The 26,601-nt window shown below is 38.1% G+C and overlaps 1 protein-coding gene across 5 annotated transcripts in view; it reads right to left on the bottom strand.

The window, feature by feature from the left end:
• Nucleotides 1-11,820: 11,820 nt before the first annotated feature.
• The window catches only part of LOC144974758 (5-aminolevulinate synthase-like), a 50,991-nt gene continuing 36,210 nt past the window's right edge, over nucleotides 11,821-26,601 (bottom strand). For 3 of the 5 annotated variants that reach the window (XM_078917988.1, XM_078917990.1, XM_078917989.1), the window contains exons 4-13: nucleotides 24,724-24,933; nucleotides 23,532-23,690; nucleotides 22,212-22,437; nucleotides 21,186-21,370; nucleotides 19,688-19,867; nucleotides 18,987-19,151; nucleotides 17,816-17,955; nucleotides 16,203-16,331; nucleotides 15,584-15,769; nucleotides 11,873-14,255 (exon numbers count right to left, since the gene is read on the bottom strand). In XM_078917988.1, the coding sequence (XP_078774114.1) occupies nucleotides 14,103-14,255; nucleotides 15,584-15,769; nucleotides 16,203-16,331; nucleotides 17,816-17,955; nucleotides 18,987-19,151; nucleotides 19,688-19,867; nucleotides 21,186-21,370; nucleotides 22,212-22,437; nucleotides 23,532-23,690; nucleotides 24,724-24,901 (1,701 nt within the window). In that variant the 5' untranslated portion in view covers nucleotides 24,902-24,933 and the 3' untranslated portion in view covers nucleotides 11,873-14,102. Of the gene's footprint in view, nucleotides 14,256-15,583; nucleotides 15,770-16,202; nucleotides 16,332-17,815; nucleotides 17,956-18,986; nucleotides 19,152-19,687; nucleotides 19,868-21,185; nucleotides 21,371-22,211; nucleotides 22,438-23,531; nucleotides 23,691-24,723; nucleotides 24,934-26,601 lie in introns of all 5 variants that reach the window. The other 2 variants (XM_078917987.1, XM_078917991.1) reach the window with 2 other exon arrangements.

Genomic DNA, 26,601 nt, shown 5'->3' on the forward strand with positions numbered 1-26,601 from the left:
ACTTCGCGAAGGCTGCACCGGAATGCGAGGCAGACACAATTGCCAAGAATATTAAGAACCGTAGTAAGCGGGTCCCTAATCAGGCTTTTGAGCGCGGTGTCCGCAAAGCGTACCGTACGATTTTGGACTCGCTACCTGCCGAGGAGTCGGACTGGACGGCCCCGTTCAGTCCCCGAGAAGTGGGTGCAGCCATTAGCGAAGTAAAGAACGGCAAAGCAGCAGGGATAGATGGTGTATATCCCGATATGGTGACGCATCTGGGCCCCAGGGCACGGGCCTGGCTAGCAGAGGCAATGTCTGACGTCCTTGCAAAAGGAAGCTTCCACAAGTGTGGAAGCACGCGAAGATAGTTGCCATCCTGAAGCCAGGGAAGCCGGCGAAGGAGGCAGACAGTTACAGACCCATATCGCTGCTGAGCTGTCTTTACAAATTGTTGGAGCGTGTTCTATTAAACCGATGGGGGCCGGTCCTAGACGCTGCCCTGCCACCTGAGCAGGCAGGCTTCAGGGAAGGGATGTGCACCACGGAGCAGGTCATTGCCCTTACAGAGCATATTGAGCACGGGTTCGAGAGAAAACAGCAAACAGGTGCTGTGTTTATAGACCTATCAGCGGCGTACGATACGGTCTGGTGCGATGGGTTAATGCTCAAACTTGCAAAAATCATAAGGTGCAAAAAGACCTTGAAGTTGTTCTCTTCGATCTTAGGGGAAAGGCAATTCCACGTCGCGCTGGGAGACGTCACGAGCAAAGTAAGGAAATTGAAGAATGGGGTCCCTCAGGGGTCGGTACTTGCGCCAATGTTGTTTAACGTCTACATTAGCGATATGCCGAACACTTCCTCCCTGAGGCTGGGATACGCAGACGACTGGGCACTCGTTACTCAGAGTAAAGTGTGGACCCGTCTCGAGAGCGTACTCAGCGAGGACGTCACCAGACTCAAATCCTACTTTGACAAGTGGTACCTGAAGATGAACACTTCAAAAACCGTGGCCACTGCATTTCACTTATGCAGTGGTTGGCACACCCGTAAACTGAATGTCCTAGTCGGGGACCAGCCACTCCCATATGAGCCGCGTCCAAAATATTTAGGGGTGACGTTGGATCGCAGCCTTACCTATCGGGTTCATCTCGAAGGGGTTGCCCGGAAGATAGAGAAACGCAACAGTCTTCTGAGGAAGCTGGCGGGATCGACTTGGGGCGCTAGCCAAGCGCTCCTGAGAACATCCGCCCTGGCACTATGCTATTCCACCGCGGAGTATTGCGCTCCAGTGTGGGGTAGAAGCAGAAACGTTGAGAAGGTGGATGTAAAACTTCGCAAGTCGATGCACATAGTGTCGGGAACGCTAGCAACAACCCCTAGAGAATGGGGCCCGATAATGGCAGCGATCCAGCCCCCCGATGTCCGGAGGGAGACCATTACGGGAAACTGGCTGAGTAAGATCAAAGAGAGAGGGAATGGGGATACCCCTCTCATGCGCATAATGAACGGTGCCCCCGTTTCGAGCCAAAATAAGTCCCGGCAACCCTTGTACGCAGAATCCCTGACTACGGACAGAGCTGCACATACGAGATGGAAGTCGGTTTGGACGAATTCAATCCCTCGTGGGGGCGGGGACCTACACTCCTCTAAGCTTGGTGAGAAGTTGCCAGGCTTTGATACCAGTAAGAGGAGACACTGGGTAGCTGCGAATCGGCTTCAGTCGAGGAGCTGCCTAACGGCCGGTGCGTTACATCAGTGGGGTCTAACTTCCAGTCCAATATGTCCACGCTGTGGACAAGAACCCGAAACGGCAGAGCATCTAGTCGAAAGGTGTGTTGTGACGATGCTACCAGGCGGGTTCGCGACGGTGCACGAATGCGGACCGGACTTTGCTGATTGGGTCGATCGTCATAACATAATAGTGTGAACCATAAGAAGCTGCTGCTGATTGGGTCGATCGCCATAACATAGTAGTGTGAGAACCATAAGAGGCTGCTGCTGCCTTAGCTCAGTTTGCGACACTGAATTGCAGCCAACGCCTGGGTTATTTCAGTATTCCCTGTAGAATATATCCTAAAGACAAATTTTCCCTATGAGATGAATAAATGGAATTAATTTTTAAAATATTTAATTGATACTAAAAACTTGAGTTTGAGCTTTTACATAGCGCAATATCCACTAAAACGTGCTCAAAGCGCTTTTCAATGGGTCCCTGGTCAACAACAACACGTAACATGTAGGACGTGACACGACGCCTGTTAGGCGATATTACAATGTTTTCGGACAGAGACAACGCTGTCAACGGCCAGGTACTCATTTTTCACCGAGTACGGTGAGAAAATGTGAGCAAAGAGCCTTTTCCAAAGACTCAACTATGCGCCAGGACCTTCCGATCCGAAAGCGAGTGTCATACCATAAGACCACATAGCCGTACTAAAAAAAATGTTTAAAATTCATTTTAACTTTTAGAGGGGCAGAAAATCTATTTTTTTAAAAAGTAACTTGTAAAAATCGACTTGATGAGTTTTTGGGAAATTTCTTGGGAGATGGAGAATAAATGACCAGTTGTCGGTAATGGCGACTGTGATGTTTGGTGTGGTTATCTGTGCTAGCGATGATGATGATGATGATGATCTATGATTAGTGATTAGCTGACCAATGGAAATGAGCTGACCATTGGAAAAATAGGGGGAAAATAATGATAATAAATTGATAGAGGTAATCGAGATCAGGTATGGCCATTATTTTTTATGATTGGAGGTGGACAAAGTAGGCCGTTAACCTTTGGTATGGATAGTAGTATGCGCTTGACTAAGAAGCTCACAACATTGCCATCCGGAAGTATAACGGACCAACACACAAAACTATTGTGTAATCTTGGACATTTATAATCTGGTTAATACAGTTTAGATTGAATACAGTTTAACCCCAATTTGCTCACTTGGACAACATGGCTGATTCCTGTTGACATCAGACATCTTGTTTGATGAGTTATCTATATTCCTTCGTGGAATGCCTAGGCGACGATGTCTTATGATGTCGTGGCGGAAAAGCCATAATTAATTAAATAAATTTTAATACAGTCTAGTGAGAATTACTCATAAATCAAGATGGCAAAAAACGACAACAAAGACCTGAGTGACGTCAACTATCTATAGTGATGACATGGTTGTCCCGATAGCTCAGTCGGTAGAGCACTCGCTTCACACGTAACGGTATTAAAATCGATGCCGGGTGAAGTCGAGTGCGGTCTAGTGGTATAACACTCGCTTTCGGATCGGAAGGTCCTGGATTCGAGCCTCGCTCGCTCGGCGCATAGTTAAGTCCTTGGAAAAGGTTCTTTACACACATTCTCTCAGCTCACTCAGGTGTAAAACGAGTACCTGGCCGTTAACGGCGTTGTATCTGTCGGAAAAAAAAAAATTGTAACATCGCCTAACAGGCGTCATGTCTCGTTCAACATATTAAGTGTTGCTGTTTGTCAGGGACCCTTTGAAAAGCCATTTGCGCACGATTAGTGGATATTGCGCTATCTAAAAGCTTAGTTTAAAAAAAAATAATTCTGACACCCCTCCTAATTCGCCCAGCAGTGATTAGTATCTGGGTCTATTAGATCTGGCAGAAAGTACTTTGCGATAGATTAGCAACCTATCCAATGGGTAGCAAGCGAAGTGCACTTATTTCCAGGTCTGATAACCCAAATTATTATGGGCCCATTGTTGTAATGGAAATACTACGCTCAAACCAACGCAAAATATTGTCCATCACAACAATGTTAAACTAGGCCCATAAGGGTATTCGGATGTCAGACCTGCATATATGTACACGTCGGTGAGAACTAATCATTAAAAAGGCTGTCAAAAAACAATAACAAAGACCAAAGAGACGTCGACTTCGTTCCTTCTATAGATAGAACGAAGTTTACGTCACTCAGGTCTTTGTTATTGTTTTTTGCCATCAATATTTATGAGTAATACTCTTCAACAGTCGTAACGTCACTTCCTTCCTAATGACGCATGGTAACTTTGTAACACTGGCTCTAAACTATCGGAACAATGGCGGACGCCCGTATGAAATATTTCTCCGGGGAGCATAAAGGATATCCAGAGTAAAAAAAAAACCCATAAATTTGTTCATGTTTTGACTTTTACACATTCTGATCACAAGAAAAGTTCTAGCCAGCATGAAAAATAAAAAGTAATGATTTTCTTTGTTTAGAACCAAGATGGCCACCGTTGCCGGGAGGCGTGACATCAGATTATTGAATCGTATTCTCACTAAACTGTATTAACCCGACTATAAAAATTCATGGTTACACATAGTTTTGTGTGTAGGTCCGTTTTAATTCCGGATGGCAATGTTGTGAGCTTCTTGGCCAAGCACATACTATCTATCTAGTTTCTATAGAGAAATATCCACTGAACGTGCTCTTTTCAAAAGACTCAACTCAACCATGCGCGGACGCTCAGAGCGGGATTCGAACCCTGGACCTTCCGAACCGAAGCCAGATGTTATACCAGTAGACCACATATCTAGAAGTAGAAAATTAAGAATACTGTTAATATGACCAGAATTAGTAAATATATATTTTATTTAAATGTGCGGCAATGTGGACTGGTGGTATGACGCTTGCCTTCGGATCGGAAAGTCCTGGGTTCGAGGCTCGCCCGGCGCATAGTTGAGTCTTTGGAAAAAGGCTCTTTACTCACATTCTCTCACCTTACTCAGATGTAAATTGGGTACCTGGCCGTTAACAGCGTTGTCTTTGTCGGAAATAAATTGTATTAACGCCTAACAGGCGCCATGACTCGTTCTACATGTTACGCGTTGCTGTTGGTCAGGGACCCTTTGTAAAGCACTTTGAGCACTTTTAATGGATGTTGCGCTATATAACCCCTCCCCCCCCCCCACCTCCAACGTGGTCTGGTGGTATGACGCTTGCCTTTTGGATCAGAACGCCCTGGGTTCGAGTCTCGCTCCATACGTGATTTGTCACGTATAATATGGAAATTACAATAAAGATTTTTTTTTTTTTTCAGATAATATCCCGAGTCGCAGATTTCCCTCCACGAATCAGACTAAGGGAAATAACTACAGATTTTCTGTAGAGTGTTAGGCCAGTATTAAGAATTACGTCCCTTTACAACTGCGGGGAGACTAAACATGCCCTAACTAAAGAGAACGTCACCATAGCATAGCGCATGCGTCTCTCTCTTATCAACTGAGGAAATCTATCGTTCGGTTAATGTGATATCCCTTTAAAAATGTTATTATATACATACTTTTATAAAATAAAAATATAACCAATACACTTATTTTGATGAAAAGTTCACAGTGCACTCACAAGTGATGCACCAGTTAAATCGTTTCTCAGCGATCTCTTAGTTACCGAGCCGTGAAGTCAGTGATTTCACGGCGGGTAATCTTAATCTTGGGTACATTCCTTATTATTTTTTATTCTTTGCAACACAACACTGTATATAATAATACAGAGTATAACAGAGATCATTTACAAGACAAAAAATACAATCTCCCAAAAGTCTACCTATACATTTGACTGTTCCCCTCCCAGCCAAGGACTCCGACCAGGGCTAGGACAAAACTAAGTAATCCCATTCCAAGACAAAGACAGAAAGCAACTCGAAAAAAAAGGAAAAACAGAAAAAGGTGATAGAAGACATAGCGTGACCTCCTGCCCGCCATGGGAGGTCAAAGACCCCAACCAACAGACCACCTGGATGGAACTCATACAAACATGCACAGTTTGTTTTGTTGCTGTTTTTAAGGGTTTTACGGCGCTTGCAACACATTAAGGTCATATCAGCGCCAGTGAAAAGGAAGAAAATGGGATAGTAAAAAGTTATAGAATTAGAATTAAAGCACAAAAGAAAAGGTAAGACAAAGGGGACTTGGTTCAAATAGGGAACAGATGTAGATTCCAAGAGCACACTATCAAAGTGCTTAGTCTGAGATCACCTAAAAGTCTCATCCAGACACAAGCACAGGTCCCAACTAAGAGTAATACACTCAAATGTTTATAAATCATATAATATAATATGTAAACTAAACATAATACAATGCATAACAGAGAGATGATTTACAAGGGAAAAAAATATCATCTCCCAAAACTATAACTATACATTCGACTGTTTCCCTCTCAGCCAAGGACTCCGACCAAAGTCAGGACAAAAGCAAGCAATCTCATTCCAAGACAAAGACAGAAAGCAATTGAAAAACAGATAAGAGGGGATATGTTTTTGTTTTTGTTTTTAAGGGTTTTACGGTGCTTGCAACACATTTAGGTTATATCAGCGCCAGTAAAAAGGAAGAAAATGGGATAGTAAAAAGTTCTAGAATTACAATTAAAGCACCCAAGAAAAAGTAAGACATAGGGGAACTGGGAACAAATAGGGATCAGATGTAGATTCCAAGAGCACACCACCAATGTACTTAGTTTGAGATCACCTATAAGTCTCATCCGGACACAAACACAAAATCCAACAAAGAGGAATACACTCAAATGCTTACATTATACATTGAAGATAACAAATATAATAATATATAACAGAGAGATGATTTACAAGGAAAAAAATATCATCTCCCAAAACAATAACTATGCATTTGACTGTTTCCCTCCCAGTCAGGAGTCCGGCCACGGCCAGGACAAAACTAAGTAATCTCATTCCAAGACAAAGACAGAAAGCATGTTGGAAAACAGATATAAGGGGATAGAAGACACAGTATGTACCTCCCTGCCCGCTATGGGAGGTAGGAACCCCACCCAGAAACATGCACAGAGAAACACACTACACACACGATGATGGAAAATACAAACAAAAAACAAACAAACACGCAAGTATTTCTCTTGTCTTAAAATAGTGTTCATTTTATTCATTGTCATTACTTCATCTCTATCAAGACACGCAAGCTAGTGCCCAGGTAGATAAAAGAATATTATATTTCATTTATCATTTAATTTATCATCGATCACAAACATGGCAGGAAAGAAAGGCCGATTTATTTCGGAAACACGGATGAAAAAAAAAACCCAAAACAAATGTCATAATCAAAATAATTTTTAAAAATAATCCGTCAAAAATTGCTCCTATCAAAGAACAATCAGAAAATATAATTTGCTTGGTCAGTGAAAAAACATCCTGAGAGCAGGATAAATGTGAGGATGGCTGAGAAAACCCGTGAAGATGCGGCAAGCTTCGATTGGAGTCGAGATATTATGAGCCAAATTCGAAGATAAATTGCTTCCCATAGCAAAAAAAAATTATTTTAGAAAAAAATTCATAACTTGGGTTCTAATAGACGTAGAAAGAAAATTTAAAGTGGTAAATGATCGGACAGATGCGGTCTACATCACAGCATACTTAACTAAATTTATGAAAATTGCGCATCTTTCCAGGTTTTCTCAGCCAGCCACACAAATTCTAACAGAAGATCCTTGTACTAAAAGTACTTGAGTCGCGTTTTCGTGATTTTTTTAAGCTAATCATCAGTGATAAATTTAAAGCACAATCACCTCAGTTCAGTCACCAATTTTGTTCATGTTAAACACAATCCAAAACCCCTGTCTCAAGACTACAATTTTCTTTTTATACTCTATTATATAGCCTGATCGAAATTTGAACCTCCATTTTTCTCAAAACTCACTTCCTGTGACGTAAGTACTTTTAGCACTAAGCTCTTCAATTTGTCTTTAGTTTGATTTTATATAATCATTTATTTTGTGTCTTTAGTATAAATTCTATTATAACAAATCACAGAGAAAGTTAACATTATCACGAACTACCTTTAGTAACAAAATTATCATTATAATCATTTGTTTTTTATGTTTTTAAGGGTTTTACGGCGCTTGCAACACATTAAGGTCATATCAGCGCCAGTAAAAAGGAAGAAAATGGGATAGTAAAAAGTTCTAGAATTACAATTAAAGCACAAAAGAAAAGGTGAGACAAAGGGGAATTGGTTCAAATAGGAAACGGATGTAGATTCCAAGAGCACACTATCAAAGTACTTAGTTTGAGATCACCTAAAAGTCTCATCCAGACACAAGCACAGGTCCCAACCAAGAGGAATACACTCAAATGTTTACAAATCAAATAATTTAATATGTAAACTAAACATAATACAATGCATAATAGAGAGATGATTTACAAGGAAAAAAATATCATCTCCCAAAACTCTAACTATACATTCGACTGTTTCCCTCCTAGCCAAGGAACTCCAGCCAGGGTCTGGACAAAACTAAGTAATCTCATTCCAAGACAATGACAGGAAACAATTGGAAAACGGGTAGAGGGGGATAGAAGACACAGCATGTACCTCCCCGCCCACTATGGGAGGTCAGGATCCCCACCCAGATTATAATCATTGTAATTATTTATTATCACCAACACAGTTATCATCTTCGTCATGTTCATGATCATCACCACCACCATCATCATTATAATCATCATCATCATCATCATCAGCACTACCACCACCAACACTATAACCATTATAATCATCATCATCATCATCATCATCTCACCACCACCATCATCACCATTATAATAATCATCATCATCTTTATCACCACCACCATCATAATCATCATCTTTCTCACCACCACCATCATCACCATTATAATTATCATCATCATCACCATCATCAAATTAAAAAGTATAATCACCATCACCAAGAACAACCCCGCAACCATCGTTAATTAATAATATCAGCATCGGTATTATCTACTACAACTACGAGTATAACAACAATAACATTAAATTATTATTATTATTTCTCTCTATAATTGTCACCATATCTACTACTCATTCTCACACACGAATTAGAACAACACATCTTGATCGATCTTGTTCTGTGCTTTAAAAAAAAATAAAAATTAAATGGTACAGTGATATCCTGTTAACCAAAACTTCCGGACGGACCAGAAAGATTTGGTCGACTTAGAGCAAGGTTGATTTTATCCATTTTCCTCTCGGAAAGAGAAAATATGAAAATATCTCGTGCAAAGCTTCTCTCAGATTTGCCAATTCAGGAGGGAAAAATTTCTGAACTTTTTTACACAAACACATAGAACAACCCCTTTCTGAGTGCTGAACCCCAGTAAAAAGACATTGTATATATTTACATTTTTCAGTTTAGCAGGTGATTTGAAAATATACTGAGGGTTTATGATGGTCTATGAAGTTTATTTTCAAACCACTGACCATAATTATATTTTAAAATACTACTAAATTTTCTTCTGAACAAGAACACTGGAGCCGTTAGCCAGCGCTTCATGAGAGTGGAGCCGTTAAGCAGAGCTTCATGAGTGGAGCCGTTAAGCAGAGCTTCATGTGAGTGGAGCCATCAACCAGAGCTTCATGTGAGTGGAGCCATCAACCAGAGCTTCGTGTGAGGGGAGCCATCAAGCAGAGCTTCATGAGAGGGGAGCCATCAAGAACTTCATGAGTGGAGCCATCAAGAAGAGCTTCATCAGAGTGGAGCCATGTAGAGCTTCATACGAGCATCTCGTCTTTCCCATGAGCATGAAAGTAACCTCTTGTGTCTGCTCACAGAACTGCATTACCATACCGCTAACTTCTGGTTTTTGTTGCTTTAGGTCTCTTCCAACACAATTGAGGTTATATGAGAGACAGCTGAAACAAAAAAAAACAAGCAATCTAACAAAAATAGTACAAATGTAAATCAAAATCATAACCTAAAGATATCATAAGCTAAATTATAAATAACCAAGAACAAACAGGCAGAAGATTTACAGAAAAAAAAATATCCCCTGTCAAAAATACAATCACAAACCAAAGAAGCAGGATAGACTAGTAAAGAGAAGAAGAAACGACATCACTATCGGATCGTACACCCATGCGAACATCATAGGTATATGATTCAAGGGTGATGCTCCCATCCAACCACCCGCCTAACTCACCTCAGTCTTTTCCCGAGACAGACTTTAAAAAATGATCTTTTGAAAAATGGGGTGACATTTTCTATTTCAAATGAATCAAAAATAGAACATAATTGCTGCAAAAGAGATGGAAAACATTGCACGTTGTTACAAAACATGAAGAAATTATCATGATGAAGAGAAAAAAAATGACATGAGAAAAATTACATAACGACCCTGTCCGACCTCTAATTTTAAAAACTAAGCTTTCTTTTTGTCTTTTCTTTAACCATTCCGATCATCACATGTAGTCATATATATCTTCAAACAGTATGATGATAATTTACCAAAAAATAATGATAGTATTGATGATGACAATAATAATAATAATAATAATAATAATAATAATAATAATACTCTCTAGTTTTTATTACTCATCGATTTTCAGATCCTGAAATAATGTGGACAAAATGACCACTACAGTCAACTCCCATTACATCACCACTCCCTAGTCAAATTGCTCGCTTAAGACTGGCATACTTACCAACGAGCGATTGATTGAATTAAAGAATACTCATCCCTTTTTTTATTACCACGACATAATGTTGCCTGGTCCCAAGAACAGTTTTATAATGAGAATTGAATGTACTTAACCTTAAAACAAAAGAAGAAAAAAAAATAATTGCAAGATAAAGAAATTAAAAGCTTAATGTTGCAAATTGAAACGAGAAGAAATGATAGAATCTAAATTGTTAATCCTTCTATGGCGGGACAGAATACATAGTTGTCTTTCATCAGGAATCTGGTCATAATTACAGACCTAGCAACCTGTCATTCTCATTGGGAAATAATCAATAACGATTACCTCAAACCAGTGACCTGAGATGATACCCATCAACCTTAAAATATGACCTAATCAATATGACATGTCTTGAAATTAGCTACTTAATTATAGCACTGATACTAGTACAATTCTTTTTTGTTTTTGTTTTACGGGTTTTGTGGTGCTTGCAACACATTAAGGTCAGAGCCAGTAAAAATAGAAGAAAATGGGATAGCCAAAAGTTCTAGAATTACAATTACATAAAGCACTCAAGAAAAGAGAAGAGAAAGGGGAATTGGTTCAAATAGGAAACAAATGATGTTTCATATTGTTATATATCATTTCCCCAATGAGAGTTACAGGCTGGTAGGTCTTTAATTATGACCAGATTTCTGGTGAAAGAACTCACCAATACTGACCAAGATCAGGCAGAATATTTGTTTAAAAAGCCAAGCCAGTCTTACAGGTTAAGTGGAATCCCGTGCGTCAAATGCACACTATGCCTACGCGTGTCAAAGGACAAACGCACACTATGCCTACACGTGTCAAAGGACAAATGCACACAATGCCTACGCGTGTCAAAGGACAAACGCACACTATGCCTACATGCATCTACTACAGAAATGACCAGCCACCAAGTGATTACGCAGCACAGAGATCGACTGTATACAAGCAGTAAAAAAAAAGCAATACATGATATTTATAGACCATATCCAACATTCACCCCCTCTCTGTCTTCAGTTAGAATTGAATGCTTGACAACAACTACCTACATCAAAATGATACAAAGCTGCCAGAACCTGTAGTCTGTAAAAAATGTAATAAGCAAAAATGAATATAACAGCTTAAAAAAAAAAAAAAAAGAAACAAAAATACCAAACACAGAACGTTTCAGGCTCAAAACCCTTCTTCAGCTACCAACAAGAAACAATAAAAACAAGATATTACCGCAGAAAGGAAGCGCTTATTTGTTTCTCTGCCGTCCATCTGTGATGTCAAGCAATGTATTCATGTCCTTACTGTTTTGTTTTGTTTGGTTAGCTGAAGAAGGATTTTGAACCTGAAACGTCCCGTGTTTGGTATTTTGTTCTTTTTTTTTTAAAGCTATTGTATTCAATTTTGTTTATATAACTTTTTACAGTCCACAGCTTCTAGCAGCTTAGTATCACTTTATTTTGGCTTGTCTGTCTTCTTACTAATAAATACTAAAAAAACAACTTCAAATTAAACGAAAAATTTTTATATCATAATAATATAGTCAAATTTATTTCAAATTTCTTACGGAAAAAGATAAAATCTTGTTTGTTACTTTCGTTTATTTAAATGACCAAAAAACCTTTAAAAACTCTCAAAAAAGCAACTTCTGATTGAATTCTAACAGACAAAAATCATGAAGAAATCACCGCGACACAAAGGCGATCTAATATTAGATATATCATTAAAAATACAAATTTAAAAAAAGGAAAACCAAAAAGTAAAAAGTAAAAAGTAAAAATATAACGAAATAATCCCACCACCTCAAACCAGTGACCTGAGATGACACTCATCGACCTTAAAATAAAACCTAATCAATATGACATGTCTTGAAATTATCTACTGAATTATAGTATACCGATACTAGTACAAAATGACAAAATATGGAAGAAATGAAAATTGACGTCACTCAGATCTTTGTTATTGTTTTCACAAGGTTATTTTTATAATAAAATATAAAAATCATACATCTGATCCCTCGTTCCAATGAGAGAAAAAAAAGTTCAAATTAAAATTGAATTAACCCTCTCCTCACCAACCATAGAAAAGTCATTGTCATATTTGTTATGACACGACCTACAATTTACTCATCCTGATTTCTTTTGTACACCACAAAATTTTCAAAAATATATTATTATTATTATAGCTATAAAAACTTGAACACTGTGTTGTAGAGCTCATTTTTGATGAAAAATATTATGTATAAAATGTAGGCCTACTTTGTTGCTTTCTTGTTTGAGTAAGAAAAAATATATTTTTGCGTTGGGCGAATGTAAAATTATGGGAAATTTCTGAAAACTGATGGTGTGGAGAGGGTTAATCCTAAAGCCTTAAATGACTAAACGACTGTCTGGTGTAACAGAAATTAGTCTTATTCAAATAAAAGATCCATGAATATAATAAATTCAACGGTATCGAGAGGGAAAAAAAAAAGATTGCCATAAGTATAACTACATATTTCTTTACAATACTTTACAATTTCTTTTTTATTTTCTTCAATACCTCAAATCTGCAATGTCTGTGTGTTTTCTTTGTTATCATAGCATTGTCTGACATTGCCATTTCATAACCAGCAATTTTTAATTCATTGTCTATTTGGGAGTTTATTGAGACTCAAGGAAACAAACATAAAGTCAGGTCAGGTCAGGTCACTGTTTAAACTTTGTCATGATCAAAAAGTCCAAATTCATCATCAATGGTTCAAAATCCTTCTGTAGTCATCCGTCATCTTTCGTCTTGTCAAATGCCATTTGTCTGTCAATGACAGGTACAGAGTAGAACAAAATTATTATGTCTTCATCTTTGGTTTATCAGAAAAAATCTTCTGAAGTAACTATAAATGTTCTTAACTTTTGTCTTTTCACAGAAAAAAAAAAGAAGATGAATCAATACTTGGTCCTATCATGTAAAAAGTCATGGAAAAAACGCTAAAATTTTTTTTAATGAAAAAAAGAACATGAATAATAATAAGGGATAAAAGGTATGATGAGCCCATGAATTTTAAAAACGAGTTTCAATGTACAGGGTAATTTAATGAGCATTTTGTGAAGATTACGTTATGAGTAATTACCACATACATCATTATCGTGTAGCACCGTTTACTCACAAGTCAACACTAAATGGTGCATAATTTATTTAAACACATTAAAGTCTCCAAAAGTGTTGCCTGACATTTCACTGAATCACCCTGTATATGATAATAATCAAGTAAAAAAGCCCAAATATTCAATGTTTTCAACATATTTTGAATGATTTCACCATAGAAAAAGCAATAGAACTTAAAATTGTCAAAGTAATCAAAAGCTAGCTAGATATATCGTTATATTTTCTAATTCTGATAGAAAAATATACCTATATTATATTATGCTATATAACTTTAATATCAAACAAACAAAAATTATTTTGATTTTAATAGACACGAGGTACTCCACTGTTTCATTTTTTAAAACAAACCTTTTTGAGATTTACAGAATTATTCAACAAAAATTATTTTTTTAAGAGACATAAAAAAATGTTTAAAAATAAAAAAATCATATTTTTATCTTTCTTATCATTATTATGGCCCATTTTTTTTTTGCCAGGTAGAAAGTTGTAATTGAACACGAAATGTCATGACAGACGGATGAGATTGGATTAGACGCCGACTTAGGCCAGAGCTGCTTGCAGGGACGAGTAGGTACAGTTGCTGCGATCGCAGATGGGCTTGGGTTTGTACAGCTGGCTGATGCTCAGTTCTTTCTGACACGCTTCGCAGCTCTTGGGGCAGATGGGTGTGTCGTAGAGGGGAAGACCAGACTCCTGTTGAAAGGTGGAGAGAGAGAGAGAAAGAGAGAGAAAAAAAAATTGGAATAAAGAATTTCTGGTATTGATTTCAACAAATGATTTGAATTATGACGGGATGATTTATAAAAATAATATTTGTGAAATTTGTGATGATGATGGTAATAATAAAAATAATAATAATTTTTTTTAAAAATCCCCAAAAAACAACAAAATAATAATAATAATAATAAATAATAATAATAATAATAAAAAATAATAATAATAATAACAATAATAATAATAATAATAATAATAATAATAATAATAATAATAATGATGATTGGTGGACAGATTGAGATGATGGAGGTAGGGTTGTCATAGTCCCAATCTGGTATCCTGAGAGAGTGCTGTAAAAGCCTTTTGTCCCTACACAGACCAAGAGGAATGAGTAAACAAAAGTGATGATGATGATGGTGTCAATTCTCTCCAGAGTTCCATTAATGGAAAAATCTATTTTTGTCAACCTAACTGTCTGTGTTACATGAATTCAAAAGTTTCTTTCGCATTGCGACACCTGCTTTCTTCTGTGTTGGGCGTCATATAAAAGTAGAGAGGAGAATTACTATTGCTAGATCAATATCGAGTGTCCCAAAATTTGGATGTTTTTCCTTTCCTTCACAACTGTACGGGGTCTTTGTTGCATCAATTTCAACAATATTTATTTCTGTCTTGAGAAGAAGGATCTTCAGTGATCATCTTCAAGGAGACAGGAATGCTGCTGAGGTGTGAAAATAGGCAGAAAAAGCCGGGGAAAAAACTGGGCATTTGGCATCCCTGTTATGTTGGTGTTGATGTTGTGCTATGTAAGTATGATGATAACCCAACGACCAGTACACTGAAGTCGAGAAAGAGCTTCATGACGGAAGAAAGCATCAACCCTGATCATGCAGCTCTATACAGACTTTCCACATGGAGGGAGTGGGACAATCATTCAAATGAAGCCGTTGAAGATCCGATAGAAGAACTGCCCTTACAGATTAGAGACCCCCAGGAATGAATGGGTAACACTGAACAGAGCATGGGCAAAACTTGGAAGAACAGCTGGAAGCATGAAAAAGTGGGGGATGGCAGAGACTAGCTTGTGTACATGTGGATGCCAAGAGCACATCCTTAGAGAATGCCAGGATGGGCCCAGCTGCACTGACATGACCTAAGATTCTGCTCCCCAGATGCTGTGGTGTGGGTTCGGGGTTGGAGCGACAAGCTATGATGATGATTCCTGTTATAAAACAAAGAACAGCTACAGAGAAACCTTTGACATCAATAGTGCTATAAAAAGGCCGAAGTAATTTCTTCTTCTTTACCTTCCAGAGTCCTACGAGCTTATCCACAAAGTTATCCATCATCTCCTTGGTATGGTGAGGAGTTGGTGCAAGACGGAGTCGCTCAGTACCGCGCGCCACAGTTGGGTAGTTGATAGATTGTACGTAGATGCCACACTTGGAGATGAGATCGTTGGAGAGCTGGGTACACGCTTCTGCATCGCCAACCTGAGGAGAAAAAGACGTTTTAGCCCTTAACTCGTCTAATACACATCTCTAGAAGACAATATTTTTTTTTTACTGGTTTTATGGCACTGGCAACAAATTTAGGTCATATCAGCACCAGGAAAAAGGGAAGAAAATGGGAGAGTAAAAAAATTCAAGATCAACAATCAAAAGTCCCTAAAAAGCGAAAGTGTAAGACAAAGGGAAATGGTTCAAAAAGGGAACAGATGTACATTCCAAGAGCAAACTGGCAGACAAAATCATTCACTCAATACCCATTAGACACCATCACAAACACCGTAACCCCCCCCCCCCCCCCCCCCTTACAGCAATGGGGATGATATGGCTAGGACTATGACTGGCTGGCAAAATCATTCACTCAATACTCATAAGACACCATCACAAACACTATCCCTCCCCCCCTTCCCCCACTCACAACGATGGGGATAATATGGCTGGGACTGTGACTGGCTGGCAATCCAGCATCCACCAGTCTCTCCCTCATGTAGCGAACGTTCCATTGCTGTCGCTGTCGCAGTTGTTTCCCTTCATCACTGGACATCACCTGGAAAAAATACATAGAACATTCCTGAGGCTGTGTGTCTACAGCGAAGGCAAAAGTTTCGTTGTTTTTTTTTGTTGGCCAGGGACCCCTGTAAAGTGCTTTGAGCACGTTTATTGGATATTGCGCTATATAGAAAAGCTCAAGTTTTTAAAACTAATTTTTTTTTTTTCAATGTCTGATTTGGATCTTTCAATTTAGTTAATTCTAAGATAACATTTCATATTAGGAATTCAAATTCTTTTTTAATCCTTTAACTTTTCGGCACCCAATTTCTCCCAGAATATCAGACGTGCTGGCTTATTAATAGCTTTCGGAAACTCACCCATGATTTCTATTTTGTAAATGAAGTTTTACCTATCATGCGTGTAAAAGGTATTGTCTATTGGTAAACAAGTCATTGAAATTGCTGTGTTTTTTTTTCCATTGTATCTACTTCTTTATTTATTTTAAGAATAAAAAGCGCCAAGAGCCTGTTGAATCCGGGTAAGGCGCTATACACATGTCAGTTATTATTATTATTTTTATTGTTATTATTATTACTATTGTTATTATTATTATTATTGTTATTATTATTTTTATTGATTATTATTATTATTATCATCATATTATATTATTATTATTATTATTATATTATTATTATTATTATTATTATATTATTATTATTATTATTATTATTATTATTATTTATATTATTATTATTATTATTATTTATTATTATTATTATATTATTATTATTATTATTATTATTATTATTATTATTATTATTATTATTATTATTATTATTATATTATTATTATTATTATTATTATTATTATTATTATAATATTGTTATTAATATTGTTATTATTATTATTACTATTGTTTTATTATTATTATATTTTATTATTATTATTATTATTATATTATTATTATTATATTAATATTGTTATTATTATTATTATTATTATTATTATTTATTATTATTATTATTATTATTATTATTATTATTATTATTATTATTATTATTATTATCATAATCATATTATTATTACTATTATGATTACTATTTTATTATTATTATTATTATTATTACTATTACTATTATTATTATAATTATTTTTATTCTCCTTCTTCTTCTTATTATTATTATCCCGCTGATGGAAAGTTAATTTATAAAGTTAACAACAACAACTACTCTCTCATACTTCAGAAAACTAGGAATTAAAAAAAGAAACATATTTATATTTAACTTTGTAAAGCAGTTTGAGCACGTTTAGTGGATACTGTGCTTTATAAAAGCTCAAACTTTTAAAAGATAATTTTTAAGGTGGCATGACAGCTGCTGTATAATATTCTTCTTCTTCTTCAAGTCCCAAGTCTGTTGCCAGACATCGGTGATCATGGAACGCCATTCATCTCTCTGAACAGATAACCTCACACTGATATTACTCTTCTCTTTCTTTGTCACCCAACGGTCGGTCACCCGTCCGTCCAATACAACTAACCTTAATGGATGCCATGGCACCACTCAAGATGGTGGGGGGTAGAGAGGTGGTGAAGATGAAACCAGAGCCGTAACTTCTAATCATGTCCACCAGCTGGCTGGAGCCCACGATGTAACCACCCATGTTGCCAAAGGCTTTTCCTGGAAGAAAAGACAAAAAGGAAGAAATTTTAAAATCGACCAGGTAGAAATAAAATTTAGAAATGTCAACCATTTTAAACCTGTTTCTATGATGTCAAATACGTTAATTTAACATCAAGATTTTAAACTTTAAAAAAAACAAAAAACAAAACAAAACAACAAAAAACAGGAATGAATTTGGACCAAATTTTATGACACATGAAATTTTTACAAAAATTAGAACAATATCAGATTATAATTCAGTATTTAAAAAATTCCAATCTCATGAATTATTTACAAAAATGAGAAACTCTCATTATCAGTAAGTAAGCCTATTTAAAATCTTATTCTGTGAAAAGAGTAAGTTGAAAGCGGGTTACCTTTATGAGAGAAGGTACAAATTTAACGGAGGTATCTTCAATAAGAAAGAAAAAGGAAATCTTTATAACCCCCCACCACCACCAAAAAAAAAAAAAAAAGAAAAGAAATAAAAACAAAAAACAAAACAAAATAAAAACCCTTTTGAGGAATATCATCGGATCAGGTACCATTTATCTCAAAGGAAAACTTTATTCCTGAGGATTTGGAACGCTTTGGCCATTTTCTAAATTGTTGCAGTTATTTCCCTTGGCTATATGTTGGCCATTGATTTTTGTAATCAAGAGAAATGGCTGCCACCAACGTAATTGGTCTCCAGTCGAAAAAGTACAGTTCTACCAATTTTAATAGTAGTATAAACGTAGGCTTTGTAAAACCCTTGGCTGGGGTATCCAATAGCCCAATTGGTAGAGCACTCGCTTCATACACAAACAGCTTTTCTGACCTCCCCCCCTTTCAAGCAGTGATTGGGTGGATGGGTCTGCTAGATCTGGTAGAAAATACTTTGCGATAGACTAGCGTCCTATCCAATGGGTGGCAAGTGATTGCTATTATCTGTTTCACACTATAAAATCCAGTATGAACTCCAGCTCCAGGAGGCTCTGAAGGACTACGTGTTTTTATTTTAAAAAAAATAATTTGGGGGAGGGGGGATGAGGGGGTCCCATCCTTACCCAACGTCCCTGAGATGATGTCCATCTTGTCCAGACAGTTGTCCTGTTCCCCGACTCCAGCACCTCGTTCTCCATACAGGCCCACGGCGTGAACCTCGTCCACAAAGGTGAGGGCCCCGTATTTGTGGGCTACATCACACATCTCTTCTGTTGGAGAGATGGAGCCTGAAATAAAAATAATAATGATTATGACAATAATAATAATAATAATAATAATAATAATAATAATAATAATAATAATAATAATAATAATAATAACAAGAAAGAAAAAAGAAAAGAAGAAGAAGAAGAAAAGAAGAAAAAAGAAGAAGAAAAAAAAAGAAGAAGAAAAAAGAAGAAGAAAAGAATGAAGAAAAGAAGAAGAAGAAGAAAAGAAGAAGAAGAAGAAAAAAAAGAAGAAGAAGAAGAAGAAGAAGAAGAAGAAGAAGATAAAGAAGAAAAAGAAGAAGAAAGATACATCATTTGACTGCCGTACTCTGAAAGACATGTATTGAAAAATATGGCCAGAAAACTCGTCCTTCAAATATCGATCAATTTAAATGACCTTCATTTTGGCAAAAACTGTCAAAGCAGGGACTTCGCGAATTTTAATAATACTGGTTTCCTCACATTATATGGCAGAAATTCAAGAGAAAACTTAGGCTTGTATTCCGATTTGCGTTTCGTTTTGGGGGTATTTTTTCTTCTTTTTTTCTCCTTACCATCCATGGAGTGAACGGTTTCAAATGCCACCACTTTAGGCACAGAGGGATCCACCTTGCGTAACATCTCCTCTAGATGAAGAGGGTCATTGTGCCGGAACACGTGCTTCTTGGCCATACTGGTCCTGATGCCTTGGATCATGGAGGCGTGGTTACCCGCATCCGAGAAGAAATGCATCCCTGAGGAAAGGAAATACGCAAATATTAAACTGCCTAAGTGGATCAAGGGGAAGGCCATATGGGGAACGTGGAGAAGAATTAAAGAAGCTGATATACAGAGAAGTGGTAAGACGTGGAACGAGTTTTAAAAAAGTTAGCTCAGGATAGAGAAGGATGGAAACTGTTTGTCTGTGGCCTATACGCTGACCCAGGGTGAAAAAGGCAACGATGATGATGATGATGATGATGATGATGATGAAGTTGATCATTAATAGATAGAAGGTAAAAAGAGTAAAGGTAGATCAAGAAAAACATTTGAATAGTTTGAACAGCTGGGTGACAAAGAAAGAGAAGAGTAATAATAGTTTTCTGAGGTTATCTGATCAGAGAGATGAATGGCGTACTAGATCAGAGAGATGAATGGCGTACTATGATCACCGATGTCTGGCACAGACTTGGTACTTGAAGAAGAAGAAGAATATAGCGCAATATCCACTAAACTTCCCAAAGTGCTTTACAAGTGATCCCTGGCCAACAGCAACACTTAATTTAATATGTAGGACGAGACCTGTTAGGCGATATTACAATTTTATTTTTGACAGAGGCAACGCTGTTATTCATCCCATAGGGAAAATTAGTCTCTAGGGTCTATTCCAAGGGAAGACTGGAATAACCCAGGCGTCAGCTTGCAATGTGCGCTGCAAATTGAGCTTGGGCGAGGTGACTTGACTTGCTCGAGGCCACACAGAGCAGAAGCGGGTGATCGAACTCGGTACCTTTCGGGTACGAAGCAAAGACCGTACTGCTGAACCACACTGCCCCATAATCCTTAGAATCTTCCTATACATCCTACTATTAAAATGGTTATACCACCTTCTGATTCAATATGTAACATCATTTGTCCTCCGAAATTCTGGTTACATACGCAGAGTTGCCTACTTGAAATATTTAAAAATTTGAGGTTTCCAAGTGAAAAAAATGAAAAAAATCACTATAAATAGCTTTAGAAATAAATAATTTGCCCTCAGCATAATCCAAAAATGCTCCAAAGTCATGAATATAGGTTCTCAGGAACTAAACTTTCCTTCTCAACATGATTTATTGAGTCAAAGATGTGAATCTAGTTCTGTAGCAGGAGCCAAAAAATCCTAATTCTACGAATTTTTCGTAGTACTAGGCAGATCTGCATACACACTTCCAAGGATTTTGGAACCTGAAAAGTAGAAGGTGTAACATCAAGACTTTTCTTCCCTATTAACGGCCACCCTAATAATGACTGACTATCCCTATATCCAGTACTCCCTTTATTCAGGCTCACACACATCAATCACAGCCTTACCCGGCAAGTGCTTCCCCAATGTAAACAGTGTCGTGTCATTGGCCACGTAACAGGAAGTGAACACGAGACCAGCCTCTTTCTGGTGGAGTCGAGCCAGCTGCTTCTCCAGGGCTTCGTGCAGAGGTGAGTTACCAGAGATGTTCCTCGTACCCCCAGACCCGGCACCATGTTTATTCAGTGCTTTGCTGGAAATAAAAATTAAAAAAAAAAAAAAGATAAAAAAACATAAGAAGCAGAAAATATTAATCAGATTTTTATCATCTGTTGACTTGTCAGAATGCTTGAGTTGGGAGTCAAGAAATAATCTTGATTGAATCACCCAAGACAAAAAATTATTCATATTTAAATTAACACTGTGAATAAATTCCTACTCTACTAAATGCTTAACAAACAGAAGCCACTAAGCATTTAGAGAATCCTATTTGTACAAGTTTTATTAACCACGACAAATTCCCCAACTAACTTTAAAATAAACAAACAACAAAAACAAAAAAAACAGCGCAAGCTTTTAAATGAGACTTTCTATTTATTTTCTTTTAGTAGGCCATTAGAACCATTAGAACCCTCTGCTTGCTATCTTCTGGATAGAACACTAGTCTATCGCAAAATACTTTCCTCCAGATCTAGCAAACCCAGTTACCCAATCAATAGCCAGAGCTATATATAAAGGCTATTGAGCCCAAGTTTTAATCTCAGTTTCTAAAGTAAAGGACAGAAGTTCACATCACATCTCAAATCAACCCAAGAAATCAAGCAATTATCATAGCAGTAAGTTCACAACCCCAACACACAGAACCAACAAATATAAAAAAACAGTTTCTTCCCAAGAACCATCAAGGAATGGAACACTCTCCCACCAGAAATCCTAGATATTACCAACAACAACAAGTTTGGTCAACTATTAAACATGTATCTTTCAACTCATTAACACAATATTGGAGAAAGTCACCACATAAATGTATAAAATCTGCAGTGATGGGCAATCTGCCTTTTGCAAATAAAGACGTTGAACTTGAACGAACTCACTTGACAGCCTCGATGACTTTGGGGTGCCAACTCATTCCCATGTAGTCGTTGCTGCACCACACCGTCACGTCCTTCCTGCCTTCGGCGCCGCTCTCCTCCGAGGCGCGGGGAAATGACGAGGCATCCCGCATCACCTTCTTGAACACACGGTAGGTGTGCTCCTCTTTCTTCTTGATCAGCTGCTTGTCGAAGAAGTTGTTGTAGTTGAAGAAGTTCTTGTTTTCCGCTAAGGGAAGTAAAATATTGGAAATTTCATAGGTTAATTGGATTTTTTAAAGACATTAAAAAGAGTTAACTTTCTTTTTCTTTTCTTTTTTATTTTAAAAAAATAAATACTTCCCTTCTTTTATTCTTCCCTTTATGCGGCTATGTGGTCTTGTGGTATGACACCCGCTTTCAGATCAGAAGGTCCTGGGTTTGAGTCTCGCATAGTTGAGTCCTTGGAAAAGGCTCTTTACTCACATTCTCTCAATGTACTCAGGTGTAAAATGAGTACCTGACCGTTAACATAATAGAGTTGTCTCTGTCGAAAAAATTGTAATATCGCCTAACAGACGCCATTGTCTCATTCTACATGTTAATTGTTGGTCAGAGATCCTTTGTAAAGCGCTTTGAGCACATTTAGTGGAAATTACGCTATATAAAAGCACACTTTCTTTTTTTTTTTTTTTCAACAGAGATGGCAAATCATTTGTTGGGGAAAAGAAAAAAAAACAACCTGAAAATGAGTGGAAGCTTCACATCTCACCTCAAACAAACTTTGTAAAAAATGAGCAACCAAAAATCATCTTTCTCTTAACTCTCCCTTTTCCAAATCCAAGCATCAGTTACAAAGTGTATAGTCTCACCTGGAACAACTACAAAAAGACGTCTCTACGTCGTGGCAGAAGACAGAAGGGCTAGAGCCCAGCTTGTTCGGATAAATAAATAACTCTACCTTTTCATTTACAACTGTACGGGGTCTTTGTTGCATTGATTCCAACAATATTCATTTCTACCTTGAGAAGAAGGATCTTTTGTGGTCTTCTTCTTGGAGACAGGAAAAGCTGCTGAGGTGTGAAAAAACTACCAGAAGAAGCCAGAAAAAAAAAATGACATAGCCGAGTCCTTAGAAAAGGCCCTTTAAACTCACATTCTCTCACTGCACTCAGGTGTAAAATGAGTACCGGCCATTAATAGCATTGTCTCTGTAGTGGAATATTGTAATATATCACCTTATAGGCGTCATGTTTCATATTAAATGTCAAGCATTACTGTTGGCTTGGGATCCCTTGTAAAGTGCTTTGAGCACGATATCCCCAATGTTGAATGTGAAATTACCTTTTTTCTCCTGGGTGTCCTCCTGAGGATCCACCTTTGGGTGGATGGCGTCTTCTTGGACAGCCTGGCTGGCCTTGGTCACGGTGATCTCCGTGCCTTTCAGGAACGGGCACTTGCCGCCATTGGCGCTGGGGTCCACATCAATCAGGGATGGTTTGCCTGGGGAAAGGGATGGATGAAGTAGAAGGTTATAGGTGATGGCACCTTTATTAATGACTCTGTATGACAATGACAAATCAATGAAATATGTTATAATGAATGACGTAATCTGTCGGATGGTGAAAACTTTTGAACTGAGATATTACCAAGTTTAGTTAGGACAATTTTTATCAAAAAGGAGTTCTTGTCATAAATGATTAAATCAACCATTTTTTTTTACATCTTCGGGAAATATCACAAAGTTTAATTTCACTTCTAACTAATTTGAAGAAAATGAAAAAACAAACAAAACTAAAACAAAAACAAAAACACAAGTGCAAATCCAAAATGTTCACCTTCCGACTGAATATGTCATTCACTGACATACAAAAGTAAATTAGTGGGTGACAAAAATAAAACCTACCAAAACAACAAAAACAGAAGCACATGAACAAAAACAACATATATGTCACATTTAAAAAAAAAACAAAAACAAAACAAAACAAAAAATCACACAACAAGAAGTTATATGACACAGTGGTGAAACGTCCACCCCGATACTTTAACAAAACAAAATAGAAGAACCAGTGGTGGCGCCTTGTTCAGTGGGCAGGATGGTGCCTGCTGGAAGGGCCCTCATGACGGGGCATTTGTTCATGTATTCCATTAGTACGGAGAGAGAGAGAGAGGGAGAGAGAGGGGGAGAGAGAGAGAGAGAGAGAGAGAGAGAGAGAGAGAGAGAGGGGGGCTGAGAAAAGAGAGAGAGAGAAGAGAGAGAGAGGGGGGGGAGACATTAAGAGAGAGAAGAGAGAGAGAGAGAGAGAGAGAGAGAGAGAGAGAGAGAGAGAGAGAGAGAGAGAGAGGAGTTACCAGTGGGCGCCGCTCATGGCCGGTGATGGCCGCCATGCCTTTGAAGGCACCTCGTCGCCTCATGACGGGCATTGTCCATAATCCCACAGTATGGGGGGGGGGGAGAGAGAGAGAGAGAGAGAGAGAGAAGAGAGAGAGAGAGAGAGAGAGAGAGAGAGAGAGAGAGAGAGAGAGAGAGAGTTACCAGTTGTGGCGCCTTGCTCAGTGGGCCGGGTGGTATGGGCCGCCATTGCTTGCTGGAAGGGCACGCTCGTCTGCCTCATGACGGGGCATTTGTCCATATATCCCAACAGCACTGGCGCGTACTGGCGGATGTGGGACACCGAGAACCGGTTCAAGAACGGACAGACGGTCGCTTTCATGGTGACGACTTTGTCTATCAATCACGATGATTCTGAAATTAAATGATAAATAGAGGGGAAAACAATGACGAAATATTTTTTAATAAACCCCCACAACAAGCCTCGAACATTTATTAAAGTGACAGCGTCGCTCAGTGGTCTTTGCTCGTACCCGAAAGATACCGAGTTCGATCACCCGCCGCTGCACTGTGTGACCTTGAGCAAGTCACCTCAATGTAGCTCAATTTGCGGCGCTGCACTGCAGCTAAACGTGCTCAAAGCGCTTTTCAAAGGGATCCATCCAACAGAAACACTTGTAGGATGAAACATGACCCTTATTTGGCGATATTTCAAGTTGTTTTTTTTTTTTCCCAGACAGACACAACACTGTTCACGGCCAGGTACTCATTTTACACTGGAGTACGGTGACAGAGTGTGAGTAAAGAGCCTTTTCCAAGGACTCAACTATGCGCCGCTCAGAGCGGGGTTGGAACCTAGGACCTTCCGATCCCAAGGCAAGTGGAATACCACTAGACCGCATAGCTGCAAACATAATTAGTGGCATTTAAATAATAGAAATTATCGTTAGATCATCCAACAATATTACCTGTAACTCAACAGCAACCTAAAAATACTACAACGACAACATACTGCGGCTAACATCTAACTCTCAACACCGCCCTCCTCCCCCCCCCCCCCCCCCCCAAAAAAAAAAAAAAGTGTTGCGGTTGGCTAGGGAGGAGGAACGAATCCTTTCAAATCGACTATATACATATATATAAAAATGGCCGAGTTCCTTTTGTTTTTAAATAAATTTTTATTTAATTTTTGAAGAAATGGAAGCACGGGGAAAAAAGAGAAAGATAGCAAGAAGGGAAGAAAGAAAGAAAGAACGAATAGAAAAGAAAAGAAAACTTGTTTTGACAACAAAATAGGGGCCGAGGACTTTTAATGAGAAGGTTCAGCATTGGTGGCCATGTCACGACCGATACATGTCAATAACCAGACCAGATCGAAGCCAAGGCGATACACACACACACACACACATACACACACACACACACACACACACACACATACATACTGGGGAATGAATGGGAACAGCGCTCTGATACAGTTCACTCCGCTTAATCGCGCATAAGGTCCTAGATGAAAGGTACATGAAAGCTGGTGCGTAGATGCTAATTTTAGCTTCTCCGCTTAATCGACACACTAAACTGAACTCCCAAGGGTGTGCGATTAAGCGGACTCGACTGCATATTACAAAAAAAAAAAAAAAAAAAAAAAAATCACGTTAAACATTTTTTGGCCAGAAAACTGCATTCTTCAAATATCGATCGATTACAATGACTTCCATCGAGTCAAAAACTATCAAACCTGAGACTAAGACCTCATTCCACGGTTTGAGTAATTTTTTACAAGATGAGGGTTATCTAAATCGATCGGTGTTTGAAGGCCGAGTTTTCTGGCCAATTTTTTTTTTTTTAACTTGTTTAGGTCAGAGTACGGTAAGAGCGGCGGTTCAACAACCGTCTATTCTGGACGTTCGATTCCAATGCAATACATGAAGACCATTAGCCCGTTAACTGGACTGCCCTACTCTGAAAACAAAACAAAACACGTATTTAAAAAATTTGGCCAGAAAAACCGGCCTTCAAAAAATTCGATTTACGTAACACCCATCTTGGCAACCCCCCCCCCCCCCCCCCCCCCAAAAAAAA

Source organism: Berghia stephanieae, chromosome 6, assembly GCF_034508935.2.
Source record: "Berghia stephanieae isolate SIO BIC M18660-M18661 chromosome 6, UCSD_Bste_1.3, whole genome shotgun sequence".
Lineage (NCBI taxonomy): Eukaryota > Metazoa > Mollusca > Gastropoda > Nudibranchia > Aeolidiidae > Berghia > Berghia stephanieae.